The sequence below is a fragment of the Triturus cristatus genome, chromosome 4_1 (assembly GCF_964204655.1).
Source record: "Triturus cristatus chromosome 4_1, aTriCri1.1, whole genome shotgun sequence".
Lineage (NCBI taxonomy): Eukaryota > Metazoa > Chordata > Amphibia > Caudata > Salamandridae > Triturus > Triturus cristatus.
Window position 1 is genome coordinate 809,404,007 of NC_140585.1, and position 20,646 is coordinate 809,424,652.

The following is a 20,646-nucleotide window of genomic DNA, read 5'->3' on the forward strand; positions in this document are numbered from 1 at the left end:
TAATGTAAATATGGGCAGCCACACTGCACCTCCAGCGTGTAAAAAAAATGACGCATCAGCAGCACAATGGCCTTGTAAGTGAGGCCCTTCGTTGCTAAATCAATGGCCATAGCCCATGCGGGCATGCCCCACTGCACATAGCTGTGCACTGTGAAGTTAGCTTCAGAGCCCGACCATGGTCAAGCCCTGTGTGTAACAACCTATGCGTTTACCCACCACTAAGAATGGCTTCAGCCTGGCCCTGCGTTCTGCTTCCGGTGAAGCCCGAGAAGCTCTGCAGCCAAGGTCGTGATAACTTTAACCTTTTTCACTTTTTTAAAAAAAAAACTTGAAAATGTCTTGAAGCTCTTGATTCAAAGTCAATTTCATTTATTTGAGAACCTGTGCTTAGTAATTATGTTTTTTAATTGTTCGACGGTGATATTCCTGTGCCCTTCTTCATCTACCTACACTTGCTCTGTCCATCAGACTTGCTTACAGTGGTGTCTTATAGCTGTATTTACTTTTTTGTCTTAGTGAAATTCACTGAAACTCACAAGCTGGGGAAAATGGCACCTGGTTGTAAATACAAAATGTTGTGTGCATGCTCTCCAACATTTGGGAATACGTGACTTTGCCATCCACTAAATGTGTTATTCTAATTCTTTGTGTAACTTTTCTATTTCCCTGTGTACCCTTCCCGTGTCCTAGAACTTTTCTCCCTTTTTCTATGTGATTTTCTTTCATGGAGCAAAGCTGGCAAATGTCGCTAAATTTACAAATTTCTTTTGATTTGTTGAAAATTAGTTGAGCCATTCCTGAGATGTAAGCCAAATGTGAGTTTCCCATATGCATGTCAAAGTATTTCTATTTTCAGTCTCGCCTACAGACTGCTTTTATCTCTCTGTTGTCAAAGACCTATTGGGGATAATACCAATACTTAGGGCCCAATTCATGAACTGCATTTTGTAGTATGTAAATAGCACCACATTAGTACAACTCACTTCCTGCAAAATGCTTTTCACAAACCTACGGTCTTAGACCTCCGTCTCTCCCATTGTTTCTGTGCGAAAATCTCCAAACACATAGGACACATCGAAGCAAATGTGGGAGGGACAAGGGAGAGAGGCTGGAGAATGGGAAATACTAACCGCTAGACAGCCGCGGCCCGTGGAGGGAGTTCCGTGGGGCGGTAAGGCGGGGTGGGGGTTCTAAAAACCGGAATATGGATAATTGCAGGTAAGTAAACAATTAAATAAATAAAACGAATTTCGTAACGCGTGCTGCATCGTAGATGGGAAGGGTTTAGGGAAATTCAAGGAGGTGTTATGGGAAGGGCATGCTAATACAAACACACACCCACAAAAGACTAACAAAATTGCTATAAATAAAATACAATTTTAAAGTTTCTAAAGCCCTAAAGGTGTCAAAACAGCTCAAATGTACTCCATTGCTCCATCCCAGCCCTGAAGTAAGTCAAACGCCACACATGGCAACTCACAGGTACTGCAACACACTCCCATAGAAAACATTACATTGGAGACAGGAACTATCCATGGTGGAACTAAAGTTAAGTTAATTAAATTATTTAGACATGTAAACTATATATCTATCTATATATCTATATATATCTATATCAAGATATATATACATATATATTTATATTCACTGAAAAAAACATAGGTTTCAGGCACGTTATAGCTAGGAATTAGCATTTAAAAAACCTTAGAAATTCACTGAAAAAACCATAGGTTTCAGGGGCGTTATAGTTAGCTGGACTTTTCACTCGTACAAAATCATAGAAATTCCCCCGTTATAGTTAGTTCAGCTAACTATAACTCGCGCGCCCGCAATGCACTGCTGATGACGTCACATATTACATCACTCATGACATGGTCAGTGACATCACTCATGACATCACTGATGACATCTCAAATGACATCACTGATGACATCACTGATGACATCATCCAGTGAATGTGTGTTTTTCTGAAAATTACATATGTTTTATATATGTATATCTCAAGGTCGATGGAAGAATAAATGGGTATATAAGTGTCTAAATGGATGATTTGTTTTTGAAAAATTGATTGTATAACTGACTGATTAAGTGTATCTTAGTGAATACATGGCTTAGTGAGTAATGTTTAAATATGTAAATATCTGTATCAGTCTCTCACTTTGTGTATAAGTGGCTGCATGGGTTGGTGAGTAGCTACATGAGTGTCTATATAGGTTATTAGTTGGTTTTTTGAGTATCAGTATAAGTGTCTGATGTCTGTATGGTTCGGTGGGGGGTATTACGTAGTGCATAGGTGCATGAATGAGTGACTCACTGTTTGTATGTGTTGAAGACAGCATGTGTGCAGGACTGTATGGGTGGATGAGTGTGTGCATGGGTGTGTTAGTGAGTGAATGACTGTCTCAATAGTGTCTCTATGAGTAACTACATATGTTTTAAACTAGTATATGTGACTATTGGTGTATATAAGTGAGTATATGTGAGAGTGAGAGATTGAAAGAGTTCCTGTATGAATAAGTATGTGTTTCTATAAGTGATTGTTAAAAAGACTAAGTATGTGTAAGTTTCTGTAGAAGTAAGTGTGGTGGTGTGTATATAACTGTATATGCTGGTAAACGGATGTTTGATTCTTTATTAGCATGAGTGACTATGTGTGTGAGTAACTTTATGGATGAGTGGCGTTGTGTAACAGGATGTATAGGTGTATGAGTACATATGATGAGTGAGTACATGTATGAGTGACTGTATAGGACTGTTGGTGAATGAGTGGATGTGGATCTTACAATTACTGAATAGGTTGTTGTAACTTGTATTGGTATGTCCATTGTTTTGAAAATTTTAATTTCTATTTTTGAATGTGTGTATCAAAGGTTATATTAGGGGGAGAGGAGGTCTGCCACTCTATCACAAGGATGATGTCATCAGTGATGTCATCAGTGATGTCATGAGTGATGTCACTGACCATGTCATGAGTGATGTAATATGTGACGTCATCAGCAGTGCATTGCGGGCGCGCGAGTTATAGTTAGCTGTACTAACTATAACGGGGGAATTTCTATGGTTTTGTATGAGTTAAAAGTCCAGCTAACTATAACGCCCCTGAAACCTATGGTTTTTTCAGTGAATTTCTAAGGTTTTTTAAATGCTAATTCCTAGCTATAACGTGCCTGAAACCTATGTTTTTTTCAGTGAATTTCAAAGGTTTTTTAAATGCTAATTTCTAGCTATGCCTACAGAGATAGGACATGTGAAGAAAGAAGGAAAAACGCACAGAAAGAAAAAAAAGAAATGCAGAAAGAAGCAACAGAAGTCCTCAAAGACGAAGAAAAGTGCAGGAAGAAGTATAACGTGCAGAAAGAACAAACAGAAGACCAGAAACAAGCCTTGTTGCAAAATCATCCTGTACCCTCAACTTTTTCAGACGGATACTGGTGGTAACTGAGTCTGACTAACCAGTCCTAGAGCCAGTGCTATGTTAAAAGACACTCAGAATACAGTGAAAACACCTACATACACTAGGGCACACTATGTGTTGGGGTCCCCCTGTGATTAGCATGACCTCCTCTGTAAGCTCCCAGTATATAATAGGGCAGGGGATTAAAACTACCTCTTAAAACGCACCACAGGGTGTGTTTGAACACGTCACCTCATGCCCCGTCCCCGCCCTTCCCCACTGTGTAAACACGCCCTGTAGCCGTTTTAAGTTGGGAGATTAAGTCCCCTTGAATCCTGAGGGTCCCTAGGGTCCAACTAGACCACTAGGTACCTCCAGTAAGCGCCACAGAGCTGCGTTGCAGAGAGGTGTAAAAAGTGGCACGGCCTGCACCACCTCTCTGCAACGCAGAGCAGTGGTGCTTACTGGAAGCACCTGGTGGGCTAGTTGGACCCCAGGGTCCCTCAGGATTGAAAGGGAATTATTTCCCCAACTTAAAAACGCGCCACAGGGCCTGTGGGCGTTCTGAGTTGAGAGATTAAGTCCCCTTGAATCCTAAGGGTCCTTAGGGTCAAACTAGCCCACTAGGTACCTCCAGTAAGCGCCACAGAGCTGCGTTGCATGGAGGTGTAAAAAGGGGCGTGGCCTCAGAACACCTGTCTGCAACGCAGCTCCCTGGCGCATACTGGAGATACCTGTTGGGCTAGTTGGCCCTCAGGGACCCTCAGTATTGAAGGGGAATTAATTCCTCAACTTACAACTGGCCAGGGGGCGCATTTGCAGAGTGCTGCAAGGAGGGGGCGTGGCATCCGGCGCGATGCCGGTCTTTTATTTCAGGGGTGTGGAATTTTCCAAATAATGTAGTTGTCCAAGGGACAAAATGCCACTGAGATCTCCATGTCCTGTAAAATCCACTTGTCCCACCTACCCCCGTTCCACATCAAACCTAAGGGCTCCGGCTGACAGAGAAACATTAATATATTTTTGCTTTATTAAAATCAGTAAACCATTGAATGCTGTGCAATAATAATGCTAAAGAAAAACTTGTCAAGCGATATTATCGCGTCCCTGTCCCCCTGCGCCCCCTCCCCTTAACCCTGACGGCAATTCTTTTATTTCCATTCCTCTTTTTTTCCATTTTTTTTGGCTGTGTATTTATTCCCACAAAATACGTACATTTCAAACCATACGTAATGTACTAATTTACCGTCACCCTTGGCTGTGTATTTATTCCCACAAAATACGTACATTTCAAACCATACGTAATGTACTAATTTACCGTCACCCTTGTAAAAACGTATGGGTGGGATATAAAAGGTGTCAGCCAGCGTGCCTCCTGCCATTTCCCCCTCACTTTTGCAGCTGGCCAGACGTGAGCCCTAAGTTCCTTGCGGATCGGTAAGTTGTATCGAAAAAGAAACAGCAAAGTTGGGAGCTTCCTTTAATAATAAGAATCGTTTTTTCACCAAATGTACCCTCTTTGCAACATTAATCAATTGTGTAATGTATATTTGTCGGTGTGTTTACGCAGTTATGGGCTGAAAGTTAATAGCTCACTATTCTATATTAGGACTTTAAGTTATAAATTGCAAGTCACCAACGGATGTCTCTTTTGAAAGCATTAATCTGCAGATCTGTTCCCATCCTATGCACTCTGTAATCGACTTCGTACATGTTCTTTGCAGCAGGCATATTAACCCTCTGCACTAACTTCACCGAGGTCACAACCTCAACTATACAAAACACTGATCTTTTCGCCAAATGTACCCTCTTTGCAACATTAATCAATTTTGTAATGTATATTTGTCGGTGTGTTTATGCAGTTCTGGGCTGAAAGTTAATAGTTCACTATTCTATATTAGGACTTTAAGTAATAAATTGCAAGTCACCAACGGATGTCTCTTTTGAAAGCATTAATCTGCAGATCTGTTTCCATCCTATGCACTCTGTAATCGACTTCGTACATGTTCTTTGCAGCAGGCATATTAACCCTCTGCACTAACTTCACCGAGGTCACAACCTCAACTATACAAAACACGGATCTCTTTCCAGGATGGTAATTCATCACACAAGTTTCCTACACATTTCTGTGAGGCCTGGTAATTGCCTGCAGAAAGAAACGCTGCAGCAGGTGCTTCGAAAGCTTTTAGTGCTGGCTGCGCCATGTGCGACAAGGTTTTTTTGCCCATAAGCCAAAGGAGTGAAAGTGTAGGAGTCACATGTCACCCATACTGGTAGGCAGTAGTTTAAGAGTGCTTGGTGTGGAGAAGCACAAACGCAGAGTCGAAAAAGAAACAGCAAAGTTGGGAGCTTCCTTTAATAATAAGAATTGTTTTTTCGCCAAATGTACCCTCTTTGCAACATTAATCAATTTTGTAATGTATATTTGTCGGTGTGTTTATGCAGTTCTGGGCTGAAAGTGTAGAGTTCTTTCTGTAGTGGAATGTAGAACTTGTTGTGGATTAGAATGTTGATCTTTGAAGAGATGATCAGTATTGTAATGCTGGAAGAATAGCTGGAGGTGCTTCCTTTACTTGCTACTAATAAAGATCATCATCATCATTACTCTGTTGTTGAAAGTGGATCTTTACATTGGCGACGATGGACTTATGCTGCGCAGGGGGCAGACAGCAAGTACCTCCACCCCTGGATTAATTTCGGTTTAAGAAGAACCCACTGCTTGGAAAGCTGTGTTTCCTTGGATATGTGATCAAGATATCTGGTTTGGATATACCTGTATCTTGTTGGAATTCAAGATTTCTTCTACTTCTACAACATTACGTTTTCAGCATTTTGGTAATTTCTCGCTTTACTAAGCTTATTTAACTGTAACTTTCTGCGGAGGATGAAAATTACCTTTGAAAGTAATTCGTGCGTGTGTGTAGCGCGCTGTGAGTTGGACAACTCTCTCTACTGCTTTTGAGCCGGAAGGATCTAATTCTATGTGCATGCGATGTTGAACTTGGCCATATTTGACTTCAGGAAAATAGAGATATATGCATGCGCTTGCTAAATCAAAGGAATTAGTTTATTTCTAACTTTATCGATAAAGCGCAAGCTCTCAACCACCATATTTATTGGTAAATTATTCACCAAGCGATCGTCATTTTTCAAAACTTCATCTGCGTTCCGAGCGTGCGAGAGAAGATAATGACGATTCTTATTTCCTGGTTTACTGTGCCCAACTACCAGTAGAAAACGACGCACACCACGCATAGCACGTACAGCGGCCATTTTAGAGGGTTGGGAAGGTGTCCAACCGGGATTTCGTCTCGTTTTTCACTCCACAAGAAGAAATTTACCAAAATTCCACAGCGTTTGAGCAGTAATTTATTTATTGTTAATTATTAATTACTAATTATTCTTCCACAGGTTATTGGATTTTGACTGACAGTAATTTAAAGGCACAGATTAATAAGAGTAAGACTGGTCTTATCACCCATGGCAGACCAAGGGTTAGCGACTCCTCCTTCTTTTCTTCCCACTCCTGGAGATCCTCCCATTCTTTGGAAAGAATGGAAAAAATTATTTTTAACGTATATTCTGGCAACTGGAGCAGACAAGTATGGTCCAGTGCGCAAACAAGCTATCCTGCTTCATCACCTGGGTGTTGAAGGGCGACGCTTGTATGAAGATCTGCCTGAAATTTCTCTAGGGATGGGTGATGGTCAACCATCTAATGTCTATGAAATGAGTATGCAGATGCTAGAAGTGAGGTTTGTCGCTAAGATCAATGTGGTACTAGAAAGGCATAAATTTTTTTGTCGTATACAAAAACCAGATGAAGATATAGCAACATATGTGGGTGCCTTGAGGGGGCTTTCCTTAACCTGTCGCTTTGAAACATTAGCAGATTCACTCATACGTGACCAAATTGTTAGATGTACAAATAATAAGAGAGTACGCGAGAAACTTCTTATCAAAGATTGTACCTTAGAAGAAGCCATACAGATAGCTAAAGGGCTTGAACACACGGATCTTTGGATGAAAGAGATGGAGAAATGTAGTAGCTCAGTTGTACCAAAGGAAGTGATATCAAAAGATTTAAATTCTAAGGGATCAGAAATACATGCATATGTTGATGAAACTAAAACTGTAAAAAGTTTGGGGAAGACGGAACCTAAACCAGTAGGCAAACAAGTAGATACGTTTCATGAAAATAAGGGAATACCTGTGTACACACGCCCAAGAGGTATGGCAACTACGGCATTCACTCGTAATGTTAAATGTTATCGATGTGGAGCTCCTGGCCATATAGCTTCAAGTACTAGATGCATGGCTAGGAATACTATTTGTAGAGCGTGTGGGAGAAGAGGTCACCTTGCCAAAGTGTGCAATGCCAAAACCCAATATGTACAAGAAGTTGACGATACCTGTGAAAGTGTTCAGGAGCTAATGTTATGTGTAGATGGTTTGTCCTTTCCTGCGGAAGGAGATTGTAATGTTGTCAACAATATGGGAATTCCCATGGAGAGCACGGATAAGTTAGAAAAGCCTCATTCTATTATTTGTCTAGACATGAACAATGTGAAAATGTTAATTGATTCTGGAAGCCTATACACGCTTTTATCTAGAGACATGTACCTTGAAGTGTGGGGTGAAAAGAGTAAAGTAGAAGAGTGGGATAATCCAGACATCAAAGCTGTAGGTTATGGGGGGAGGACAATAGAAATATTGGGCTTCAAGTGGATGTTAATAAGCTTTGAAGAAAAGAAAATTTATGGGCGAGTATATTTGACGAAACAAGGTTCAAATTTGCTTGGTTGGCGTCACCAGAAAGATCTGGGGATAATGTTAAATCCTAATGCCAATGAACCAGTTATATCCACCTTTGTTCACGATGTTGGTAATTATGGAACGAATCTGATGGATAGATTCCCTAGTGTTTTCACTGACAAATTAGGAAAGCTAGTGGATTTTTCTCATAAGATTATCTTGAAAAAGAACGCCATACCAATTGTCCATAAAGTTAGAAATGTTCCTCACTTGATGAGAGGGCCTCTCCAAGATGAATTGAACAAGTTGTTGAGTCAAGGGATTATTGAGCCCATTGAGGCCTCGGAATGGTTGGCGCCTATTGTGGTCGCTCCCAAGGAAGGAAATAAAATTCGTTTGTGTGTAGACTTGCGCGATTTGAATCGTAACATATGGGTAGATAGACAGCCGCTACCTAATATATCTGAGATGTTGACTGCAATGGGAGGTGGAGCTGTTTTCAGTGTGATAGACATGTCATCAGCGTATCACCAAATTGATCTTTGCAAGGAATCAAGACATCTCACGTCATTTGTAACACCACTGGGAGCCTTTCGCTATTGCAGGATGCCATTTGGTTTGGCATCCGCTGCAGCGGTGTTTCAAAGGGTTATGCAGCAAGTGTTTTCTGGGTTGGACAACGTGCTGTGCTTCCAAGACGATGTGTTAGTCGTAGGGAAAAATGATGAGCATCACGATAAGGTAATCGAAGAGGTTTTGAGAAGGATGGAAAAACATGGGCTTACAATTAAAAAGGAAAAATGTCAACTTAAGAGGAAAATGGTGACATATTTAGGTCATGAAATATCTGAGGCAGGGATTAGACCTAAAAAGAGTATTGTTTCAGCCATTAGTGAGGCCCCCATTCCACTTAGTAAGGAACAATTGAAATCTTTTTTGGGGTTGGCAGAATATTGTTCCAAGTTTGTGAAAGGATTCACAGAAATAGTAGAACCTCTGAGACTGTTGATGAAAAGTGGTGTTGTGTTTGATTGGAATGAAAAGTGTAATGAAGCTTTTAAATCTGTAAAGTGCTGTATACTCCATGCTCCTACGCTTGGTCATTTCAATGTTAATGCGAAAACAATTATTACGACTGATGCGAGTGCAGTTGGAGTTGGAGCTGTTCTAGCTCAAGTGTACAATGGAGAGGAAAGAATTATTGGGTTTGCATCCAGGAGGTTGCAAGGTGCTGAAGTTTCATACTCTGTGATTGAGAAAGAAGCTTTAGCTTGCTGTTGGGGAATTAAGCATTTCCGCTACTTTGTTTGGGGTTTACCCTTCAAGGTTCGTACTGATCACAAACCTTTGATACATCTGTTTAAAGGAGGGAGAGGCTTAGAAGGTAATGTCACGCCAAGGATCTCAAGGTGGATTCTGTCGGTTATAGAATACAATTTTGAGATGGAATATGTGAAGGGATTGAAAAATGTGGTAGCAGATTGCTTGTCCAGATTGCCAGCTGATGTTGTAGATGCAGATTCAGAAGATAGTGTAGAAGTAATTAAATGTAATGTTGAGCAAGCGTTTGATAAGGAAGAATGGGAGTCTGGTATGTTGAATGATGTGATATTACAAGAAGTTATGGATTATGTGTCAACAGGATGGAAAGATGATCATGCACAAGATAGTCGTTTCAAAAGTTATTGGAATGTTGCATCAGAATTGAGTTTGAGCGAAGGGAAGTTATGGAGGAGAAGCCAGTTAGTACCACCAGTTAGTCTAAGAGGTAAGATTGTGAACATAGCTCATGAGGGGCATCTGGGCAGGAACATGGCCAAGAGACGAGTTCGACAGTCATTTTGGTGGCCAGGTATGGACAATGATATTGAAAATGTGGTCAAAGATTGTTATGCCTGTGCAAGAAGTGACAAGACGAAAGTCATAAGGCAACCGCCATTAGCGTGTCCAGAGTTTCCTACACGTCCGTGGGAGAAGGTAGCGATTGACTTTTTAGGACCCATTGTCAAACTGGGGTCACGTAACAAATTCTTGATGGTTTTGGTAGATTATCACTCTAAATGGTTCGTTGTTGAGAGTACTGAGTGCATTGAAACTGAAAAAGTAATTGGGTTCATGGAAAGAATATTTATAAATGAAGGGATTCCCAAGACACTTGTGTCGGATAATGGGGTTCAGTTGGTTTCCAAAAGGATGCAAGAATTTCTCTGTGGAATGGGAATCAACCATGAGAGGGTTGCATTATTCAGACCTCAGGCCAATGGGTTGGTTGAACGAATTAATCGGTTGAATATGGATAATATTCAACTCTCTATTTCTAATGGCTTAATGTGGTCAGAGGAACTCAAGAAATTAGTTTGGTCATATAGGGTTACACCACATTCAGTGACAGGGGTGTCACCTTTTGTCTCTCTTAAGGGACGGGAACCTGGCATGAAGGAGGTTCCAGGTTGGCTTAAGAATAGAGAGTGTGTGTGGGTAGATCGTGAGGCAGTGAAGGATGATGTGAAGGAACAACAACATGCTGCCGCAAGGTATTATAATATCAAGAAGAGTGTCAAGAATCATCATTTTGTGGTTGGTGATTGGGTGGTCATAAAACGTGGGGGTATTGTTACTAAGGGCGAAAGCAAATTCTCACAACCGATACAAATCAAAATGGTGAAAAAGGACATTCTCATTATGACTGATGGTTCTGCCTGGAGCGCAGGAAATGTTTCCAAATGTAATACTCCAGATGTGAATATGGGGGATTAATGTAACTTCTGTTGTGTTGTATTAGATGTATAACAGAATGTTTATTTATTTATTTATTTATTTATTTATTTATAAGGAAAAAATGTAAGGAGGAAGATGTGTAGAGTTCTTTCTGTAGTGGAATGTAGAACTTGTTGTGGATTAGAATGTTGATCTTTGAAGAGATGATCAGTATTGTAATGCTGGAAAAATAGCTGGAGGTGCTTCCTTTACTTGCTACTAATAAAGATCATCATCATCATTACTCTGTTGTTGAAAGTGGATCTTTACAGAAAGTTAATAGTTCACTATTCTATATTAGGGGACTTTAAGTTATAAATTGCAAGTCACCAACGGATGTCTCTTTTGAAAGCATTAATCTGCAGATCTGTTTCCATCTGCGGTATGAAGACTCCGGACCCGCGATGTTAAACCCGCGTTGCGATGGCAGCGCGTGAATCTGAATTCGTTGTAATGGGTGTTTCCCCCATGAAGCGGTGGTAGCGCAGTGCGCCTGCTTGCGATACGCTTTTTTGACATCCTCATCTGAGGCGCCGAGGCGGGCCAGGCCTAGGCTTTTGTACTAATTAATCTACCCACGCACGGTTGCTAAAAATATAAATAAAAGAAAATCGCAGCACCTCCGTCACAATATCACACAATTCAAGCGGGCAAAACTGCTTATTTTACCTGAATGCTTATTGCAAGCCTCGTGGCGGCCACGGACTACTGCTTGCCGAGGCTGAGTGACGTTTCACTCCCCCAGCCAATCACTGGTTAGAGCCCAGTCATGGGCTGCTAGCCAATCAGATGCCGCCAAAGGCTCTCTGCAAGCTTCGGATTGGCTGTGAGCCCCAGAGTGCCCACAGCCTGTTGTTTTAACGTGATTAAAACGTGATTAATGTCTACATGTCCGTCGGACATAAATAGACAATAAATCTTCATGCCCGTCTATATAAACAACATGGTTCGTGCGTCGGGCGATATGATTCCCCCACCCCTGTTTCTCTCAAACATGGTTCGTGATATCACAGCAGAAGGCTTTTTCATATGGTAAAATCACCTTAGAACACACCACAATTCCTAAAATGAGTATGGTACCATCAACAAATGATTTATAATGTAACTAAAGTCTTAAAACCTTCTATTAACTGCAATGCTTTTTAATGAGGTGCTATCATGTATATTGGTCCCAAGATGGCTGCCAACACTTCTTGGATAAAGTACTGACAGCCAATCAGATCTCACGATGAGATGTGTGGTTAGGCTCCGCCCAGATATGTATATGATTTTACTTTTGATTTTCTCAGGAACTACTGAACAGATTGACACCATATATGCAAAAGGCACATGCCTGACCTGAGGACTACCTCTTTGCCAAATTTCAAGTAATTCTGTTCAGCCGTTCGGGCTGTACCTTGGACTAAAGGTCCCTATGGAAAATTGCATGGGGAAAACGTGTTTTGGGACCCCCCTTTTTTCTCAGCCCCCGCTTGACGAATCCCCCCGAGACTTTCAGGGTAGGAGCGGAGCGGAGCGCCCCACCTATTTTGAAAATTTCGCGAGGATTCGACAACCGGAGCCAAAGTTATTCCAAATAGAATATTGCAGATTTCCTATGGAAACACGGTCCTAACTATAACTATCTACTGGCGACCGCCAGTAGATAATTATATATATATATATATATATATATATGTTGTGTATAGTGTTAAAATGTACAAGAATATTTATTTATGTATTAAACTAGTATATTTAAATTAATTAAGTTGAAGTGCTGATACATTTTATTTGATTAGTTCTAGGTTAATAACGAACATTTAAAATTAATTTACATTTATATTATACATTTTCTTAAAGCATAGTAAGTGTTACTAATTTGCCCTGTACATTCCCATAGGGGGATCTCTGCCATGAAGGCAGAGTTCTCCGCCTACATGTGCAAAGTTACTAGCAGTAACTTTACACATGTAAATCCTTTTGTAGTAGGCTCCAGCCCCTGATTTGAGGGGGTGAAGACAAGCTTATATCTCAAATTTACAGCTCCAAGATAGAGTGCTGCCATCTTGGAGCAGTAAATAAAAGTAAAAAACACAAATGGCCACCGTGTGATGACGCATATGTATGATGCTTGGTAACACATTGTTGGAAAACGAGGCAGCATCTGTGAGGCCTGCACAAATAACATGACTACATTTGTACTTCACCACCCCCTTTTGTACCGCTTTGTTCCCCATAAGTTGGCAGGGTATGCTCAGACGTGAGTCCCTTGCTCACTTTGCCACTGGATTCAAGCAAGCCTGGCTGAAGACGGCTGAAATACCAGAAACCGGTCCTAGGAAGCTTGTTTCCGGTCCAGGGAAGGCATGTCTTGGCAGTTCGGGCTGGACTGTTCCCTTGAGGCACAGGGTCAGACTGATTTGCATATGGCCATGTCTGAACTGGGGTGGCAGGGCAGAGTGGGCTAAAGAACAGTGATGGATCAAACCCAGATCTGTTGACTGGGTGTGAGTGTTTGATTGGTACTGATGCTCCGTCCTTCACCACCTCCTTTTGTACCGCCATCCTCCAGCTGCTGCGCAGCGGCCTAGTCAAGCCAGGGGGACACCAGTAAAATCCTCATGTAGTCTCTTACATCCTGAGTTCACTGTGGGTGAGTGCCACTTATGAGGCTCCCCCACAGTAAAAGCTCAACAATTAGGTGCTCAAAAAGCGAAAAATCAGAGTGGCCCATAGTGTCAGAACCACCTTCTAACACACATTTACATGTATTGGTCATCTATGAACAATGTTCGAGAACACATGCAGAACATCATATCATATAACAATGGTTGTGTCACATAAATCAAGTTCAATGAGACAGAAGTAGGCGGCACCTCTGACAAGGCGAAGACATTAGCTGGCAATGTGTTTGTCCTCTAAAAAAGACTGCAAAAGTACCTGTTTCTAAAGCCCTCTTCACATGCTTACTGTTCCTACAGGTAAATGCCACCAACCGTGCAGGAATGGTGGGAAATGCATTGGAAAAAACAAATGCAAGTGTGCCAAAGGCTTCCAAGGCGATCTTTGTTCAAAGCGTGAGTATACAGGCTGCAGCTTCCAACTGCACTGCTTCCCTAATATTCACATACACCAACCTACAAAGATGGAGCTCTAGCAAAACAATACAATAGAAAATGACATTTTAAATGTAAAAATGTTAGCACTGTTGATAAATTTAAGATGCAAATTCTAAATATAATCATATTATCTTGCGTTCTTAATTAGGATGTGGACTTTTATCACTGTTTCTCCACGTGCAACATGTTGGTAAACACAACCATCACTTTGCTTTCAGCCCTAATTGTGTTTGTTACTTAAGTTTGTAGGTAATCTGATTTTTGACGAATCTGGTTATGGAAAATCTAGTTTGGTTAGGCTGGTTAGGTTATCCTTCCACCTCCAATTCTGTACTTGCATTGAAGTGTATGAGGATCTCAATTGCGGATCCTCCGTTTGAGGGGAGGAGCGTCACCCCACTGAACAAAATGCCCATCCTCCCTGTCCCTCACCGAGTGTCAGGACAGGGCGGGGCAAGGCTTGCTGCGTGATAGCATGCAGGGAGGAGGGTGTGCTGCCTGAACACTTTTCAAAGGGGCATGTCCCTTTGGCCGGCCGTCTTGCGACAGCCAGCAACACATTCACACTTTGAAAGCTCTGGGTTAGAGCAAGTGCAGGGCTCCAGTGTCCCTGGTGGCAGCGAAAGAGTCCGCTCCCTCCTATTCTGGCGCTGCTCTCATGCAACATGAGAGCAGCGCCAGGATTGGTCAGGGGATTAGTTGAGGGTCTCACGCTGGAAAAGACGGTAAGATGAAGACTGGACCGGAGCGTGGAGGATGTTTGTGCAAGTAAGTGTTTCTTCTTTATTTCTTATTTTCTTTATTTAATGTGCCCCGACTCACCACCCATTTGCCCGCCTCACCACTCTCTAGTGGTGCCAGCCGCGACTAGAGGAACTACTTTGCAGCTACAGCCCTCTTTGTTCACTTGTTCTGTCTCCCTCTCTCTACCTCTGTCTCTCTGGCTCTGAAGAGCTAACGCTGCATGCTTTAACACATTAAACCAGGAGCTATTTGCCAATTTTTCTTTTCTTGGTAATAGTGGGAGCAAACAGAGAGTATAAGTGTCATAAGATGTACGATTTTCTACCCCAATATTATCTTTTCAGGCACAACAAATATTTGAGATGAATCTCAGTCTGTGTAAGGACAGAGGCCAGGCTTGGCAGGGTGATTGCACACATTGTAGAGTTCTGGCACGCGTGCTGTGGTTCAGTGACACTATAAACACAAGTATGTACGGAATGGGATGCGGTCTTGTGGTTAATTGTCTGAGCAGAAGTCAATGCTTTCCATCATGTTACTCCCCACGTCTCTGTTTGGACACAAATACCCAGGTTTATGACACAGGACGAATCCCTATGTATTGAATTTGCAACCAAAGATCAAGACTTGGGCCAGTTCACATAAATGCACAAGTTGATTATTTGCTGGTTTTTTATTTGTACAGTGCAATAACGCCAGATGCATCGACTTTTAAGGAGCAGTGCCGGCATTACAAACATGTAAACGAAGGAATGCACTAATCCACACTAAAACACGAGACAGTGAGACAATCCGTGCATAGGTATCCCCCGAAAGAGACCACCTTCTAGGACTGTAAATATTCCAAACCTGTTCAAAATACAGAAGGAAGTAAACAGCAGTTCTCATTAAAGCAATTCACACCACTCAAGTGCAAAGGAACGTGACAGCGAAGTCCTTACATAACTACCTGTCAGCAATAGATGCCAACAGGCAATTTCGAAAAACGAAGATGTGTATATTGTAATTATGTCAGTTGTTGTTGCAAGTACATTTGTGACTGAGTCCAGAGATATTTTATAATAGAGGCAATGGAGAGAACACTCAGCATGGCTGCTTGACAGCCAGATCAAAGGTATTCTACTGAAGCTACCAACAAAGAAAACATATGTGTCCACAAGCTCTTTAAGTGACCGTGGACCCTCGCCAAATAGCCAAGGCAATTAGGTCATGGAGCAAGAGGCACATCCAAAACTACAGGGAAGCCGAATAACCAAAGATGAGTTCACTAAGAAACTTTGTACCCTCATTAAAATGCAAAATACATATGAGAGGGTTAGGGATGGATTGGGAAGTCAAAGAAAAAAGAGCCTTTTTTAACACAATGTAATGGGAGAGCACATGGACCTTTCACACAGTTACTAGTGGTAACTCCCTACAAATGGAGATACCAAGGTAGAGCCGGGCTGGCATAACCAAGAAATGTGAACAAAAAGGAGTAACATTTTTAACTTAGGTCTAGAAAGGCGAGGTGCAGGCCTGACTTTCAGGATATGTGCATAAGATAAGTTTGATTGAAAGAAATCTATATGGAACTCATTTACATAGTCAGTGGTTATCCTGAACATCTGGCAGGAATCTGGTCCTTTTTTTCATCTACAGCGGGCAACCACTGGTTTTGTGTGTGGAATTTTGGGTTGATTCTAATGCAGATTGATTGAAAAGCATCTTCAATTCAGCTCAAGAGGAGGCTGCAGACGTTTTAGAAAATGGATATGTAAGGTTTGTGAGAATAAAAATATATTATGGAATGAGCTCCCCAGGCTTTCTTTGGGCAGACACAGAATGCTTGCTTGTTCCCTTTTTAGATCAAAGCCTACCAGACAGTGCAATTGTCTGGTTGCGAAAAGGCTTCTTGGGGGCATTCTGAAAGGTTTCCTGGGAATGCATTCCACCCATCACCCTCTTTTCTGGCATTATTTGTTTTAGGCTCTCCGGGGTGTCTGTCCCTCCCATTTACCGTACTCTTCCACGAGTGCTCGCTTTGTTATCTTCACATTTGCTGTGCATTCACAGACAGAGGTCAAATGTAAGGCTCTTTCTTCCGAGGGAGTTTGGTGTTTACTTTTATTTTTATGACTTCAAAGTGAGAAGATTTATCTAGCAATCTGAGTACTGGCAAAGACAAGTTTTTTTTTCTATGGTACACAACAACATTTCAATTCCTGTAAATGAACTGTGCAACAATTTCAGAATACATCAGAATTAGGAGAGCTCAAATGAAGCATTTTTTTGTATTTCTGTAATATGGTGGAAACAAATATTTTAATACGATAAAAAAAAATCAGCATATTAGGTGATGCCATTTGCACATATTATCATTTGTGTGAGGTATAGTTTTATCAGTAAAACTGTATGTGCAAATATAATAGAACTTCAAAGTGAAAATGTGTTGTCTGTAATAGCAGTGTGCTAGCACATCATGCTTACTCCACGCTTGGCCACTCTACTCTGAGCCACTCCACTCTACGACACTCTGCTCTACTCCACTAAGCAACACTCTACTCCATTCTATGACACAACACTCCACCACTCTCCACTCTATGCCACTTCACTCATGGCTACTGTACTCCACACTATGACACTCCACAACACTCCACTCTACTACAGTCTACTCCACTACATGCCATGCAACTCTACACTATGACTCCACTCCAGTCCACTGCATGCAACGCAACTCTACACTATGACTCCACTCCACTCTATGACTCTACTCCACTCTACGCCACTCCACTCTATGACTCTACTCCACTCTACACCACCCCATGACTCTACTTCACTCTATTCCACTCTATGCTTCTCCACTCTATGCCCCTCTACCTCCTCCACTTTCACCCTTCCACTCTCCCCCACCAAACTCTACCCCTTCAATCCACGACATTCCATCCACAAAACTCCATGACGCTCCATTCTTAACCACTCTGCTCCACTCTTCACCACTCTACTCCACTCTTCAATACTCTACTCCACTCTTTGCCACTCCACTCTATGACACTCCACTCCGCGACACTCTCCTCTACTACACTAACCTTTTGCCATGGTGCTCAGCAGCCACGCATGGGTACAACATAGCTAAAGCACATTGGTAAAACCAATAGTTTTTCCACAGGCGAGACCTATTGGCTTTGCCAATAATTGTTACAGATTACCAAACGTCCAGGTATGTGTATAGAGTTCATGTATTAAAGTGTGCAGTTCCTTTACTATGTCTGGGATCACAACTGGGCATCCACAATGATCCTGGTGATGGGAAGTGCTCACTTTATGGAGCAAGAGCCCTCACCCACCCTAGGGTGACATGCTTCATCATCGGGCTTAGCTCCTTGTTGGACTGGCACTTAAAGGCCCAACGGACCCCCACAATGGAGGCTCTTTGGCAGCAATCCTTTTGATTCTGCTCTTCCTAAGTTCAGTGAAACTCAGGTACCTCCCAGTAATGTGTAAGGGCAGTTTTTCAATCAAGAGGATAGATTGGTAAATGTGACAGTTAAAATTCACGAGGGATCCCCCACAAAATGAGTTTATCTGAGGGGTCCTGTTAAGGGTGAAAATCATAAGAGAATACCTGGGAGAGCAATGTTCCCTATATTCCTATATACAGTGTTTCTTGCCTTTGGTTTTCTCAACAGGTCTGTGGCAATTATGGAGATGACTCATGCTTGTTTTCACTGATCACTTTCTTCTTACTTTTGAATCATGCTAATGGGTACTAGTCTAACAGCTAAAACATATTACTATTTATTTTTAACACCTGTTCTCAGGTATATGTGGGAACTTTAGATGTCTGACTAAAAAAGAAGCGCTCAGCTCTGCATTCCGCTGGCGCAGATCTTAATGATACATCCCCAGGTTCGAAAGAACATCCCATGTCATCCTAATAAACCACTAGTTCCATCAGCAGTGCAAACTTCTTTCCTTCACAGGACAGTTACTGCATGGTACCAACACGTGTTGGCTGTATCATATGATGCTGGATCTACCAGAGTTATTTTGTGGAGGAATTTTACAATAAATTAGCTTGGATCTAACACCTCTTGAACGTGACCTATTGAACTAAAATCACAGAGAGCATGTAACTTCTATGGAGTGCTGGAGGTCTTTGGTGAACCAGCTGTCTTTGTGGCTAGTGGGGGTGTTGGAGGGCTTCTTGAGCGGGGCGAGGGTGTTGGTGCAGTCGTTGATCCACAGGTTGCGAGCGGCGGTGTGGGGGTCGGTCGGATCTGCGGGTGGGCTCTGGGCGAGGGTGGTGGAAAGCTGGTCCTTGGTGACTTTGCTCCAGCAGCGGCGCGGCATCTGTTGGGTGCGGTGGTGTGTGTTGGGTTTCCAGAAGGTGAAGTGGAGGCAGCGGTAATCGGTTCAGTGGAGTTCGGTGATGTGGTTGAAGGAGACGTGGGAGCTTGCAGAGAAGATGGGGTCAAGCCTGTGGCCGGCGGAGTGGGTGGGTGTAGTGACGAGTTGTCTGAGTCCGAGGTTGGCGAGGTTGTTGATCAGGGTGGAGGAGTTGGTGTTGTTGTTGTTCTCGAGGTGGAAGTTCAGGTCCCCGAGGAGGATGTAGTCCGTGGAGGTGAGGGCATGTGTGCTGATGAGATCGGTGAGGGAGTCGCTGAACTGTGCTCGTGGTCCGGGGGTCTGTAGATGAGGGTTCCTCTGAGGGTGGTGTTGGGATCGGTGTGGATCTGGAAGTGCAGTGTTCGGCGGTGCTGAGGGTGTCGTTGGTGTTGATTGAGACTTTGAGAGAGTTCCTGTGGACGATGGTGATTCCTTCTCCTACTCTATTGGTGCGCTCTCTGCAGGTGATCTTATAGCCTTCCGGGATGGCTATGGCGGGTGCCGAGGCGGGGGTCAGCCAGGTCTCCGTCAGGAAGGCGACGTCTGGGGTGTTGGAGTCCAGTAGGTCCCAGAGTTCCACAGCATGTTTGCGTGCGGAGCGGGTGTTGAGAAGGATGCATCTGAGGTGGTTGGGTTCTTTGGTAGGTGGGTTGGCGGGCCAGATACTGGTGAAGCTGCAGTTCCGGCAGGAGAAGGGTCCTTGGGTGCGCTTCGAGGCGGCCAGGCAGCAGGTGCGTGATCGTCCGGTGTTGAGTGCGTGGTGGGTGCTGGAGTCGTAGCAGAGGTGGGCGTCGCGGCATTCACAGGGGCCAGGGGTCCTGGCGCTGGGCGCGGTCCTGGCGCAGACGGGCGCATACGGGCTCGCCTTAGGCGCACCTTCGGAGCGCCAGCAGCTCGGCCGCATAGCGGCCGACATATCTGAGGAGGTGAGAGGGAGGAGCAGCTGGGAGGCGGGAGGCAGGGGCAGCGAATGGGCAGTCGGGGGGGCGGGGCCGCAGGGGACACAGCAGCAGGAGTGGTGGGGGAACGATGAAAGGAACAGAAAGCAAAAACAGGCACAGAGTCACAGGGGCAACGTAAGGAACAGAAGGCAAGACGGGCACAGAATCACAGGGGCAACGTAAGGAACAGAAGGCAAAAAAGGGCACATAGTCACAAGGGCAACAAAAAGGAACAGGAGGCAAAACGGGCAGAGAAACACGGGGACAGCGAGGGGAACAGAAAAAAAGAAACTGGCACAGACCAAGTACAGGCAGCGGGGGAAAACACAGACACTGAGTAACAATAAAGGCAATACAATGAACAGAAGGAGATACTAACCTACGGCCTACCACTGCCCACCAGGGATGAGGCGCAGGTGGTGGCCTGCGGGTGGTGGAAGGCCTCGAACTTCCTCAGCAGCGGCAGCTGGGGTAGGGACACACAGGCGGTGCTGAACGGAGGGTGAGCGACCTACCTTAAAGAGTTAAAGAGGAAAAATCAAAACTTGGAAGCCAGAACGTGTAGGTGTAATATTCAAATCAGAGAACT

General features: G+C 43.2%; 1 protein-coding gene across 2 annotated transcripts in view; it reads left to right on the top strand.

The window, feature by feature from the left end:
* The window catches only part of WIF1 (Wnt inhibitory factor 1), a 310,473-nt gene that overhangs the window by 241,638 nt on the left and 48,189 nt on the right, over window positions 1-20,646 (top strand). For both annotated transcript variants that reach the window (XM_085653433.1, XM_085653432.1), the window contains exon 8: window positions 13,867-13,962. In XM_085653433.1, coding sequence (XP_085509559.1) covers window positions 13,867-13,962 — 96 coding nt within the window. The remainder of the gene's footprint in view (window positions 1-13,866; window positions 13,963-20,646) is intronic.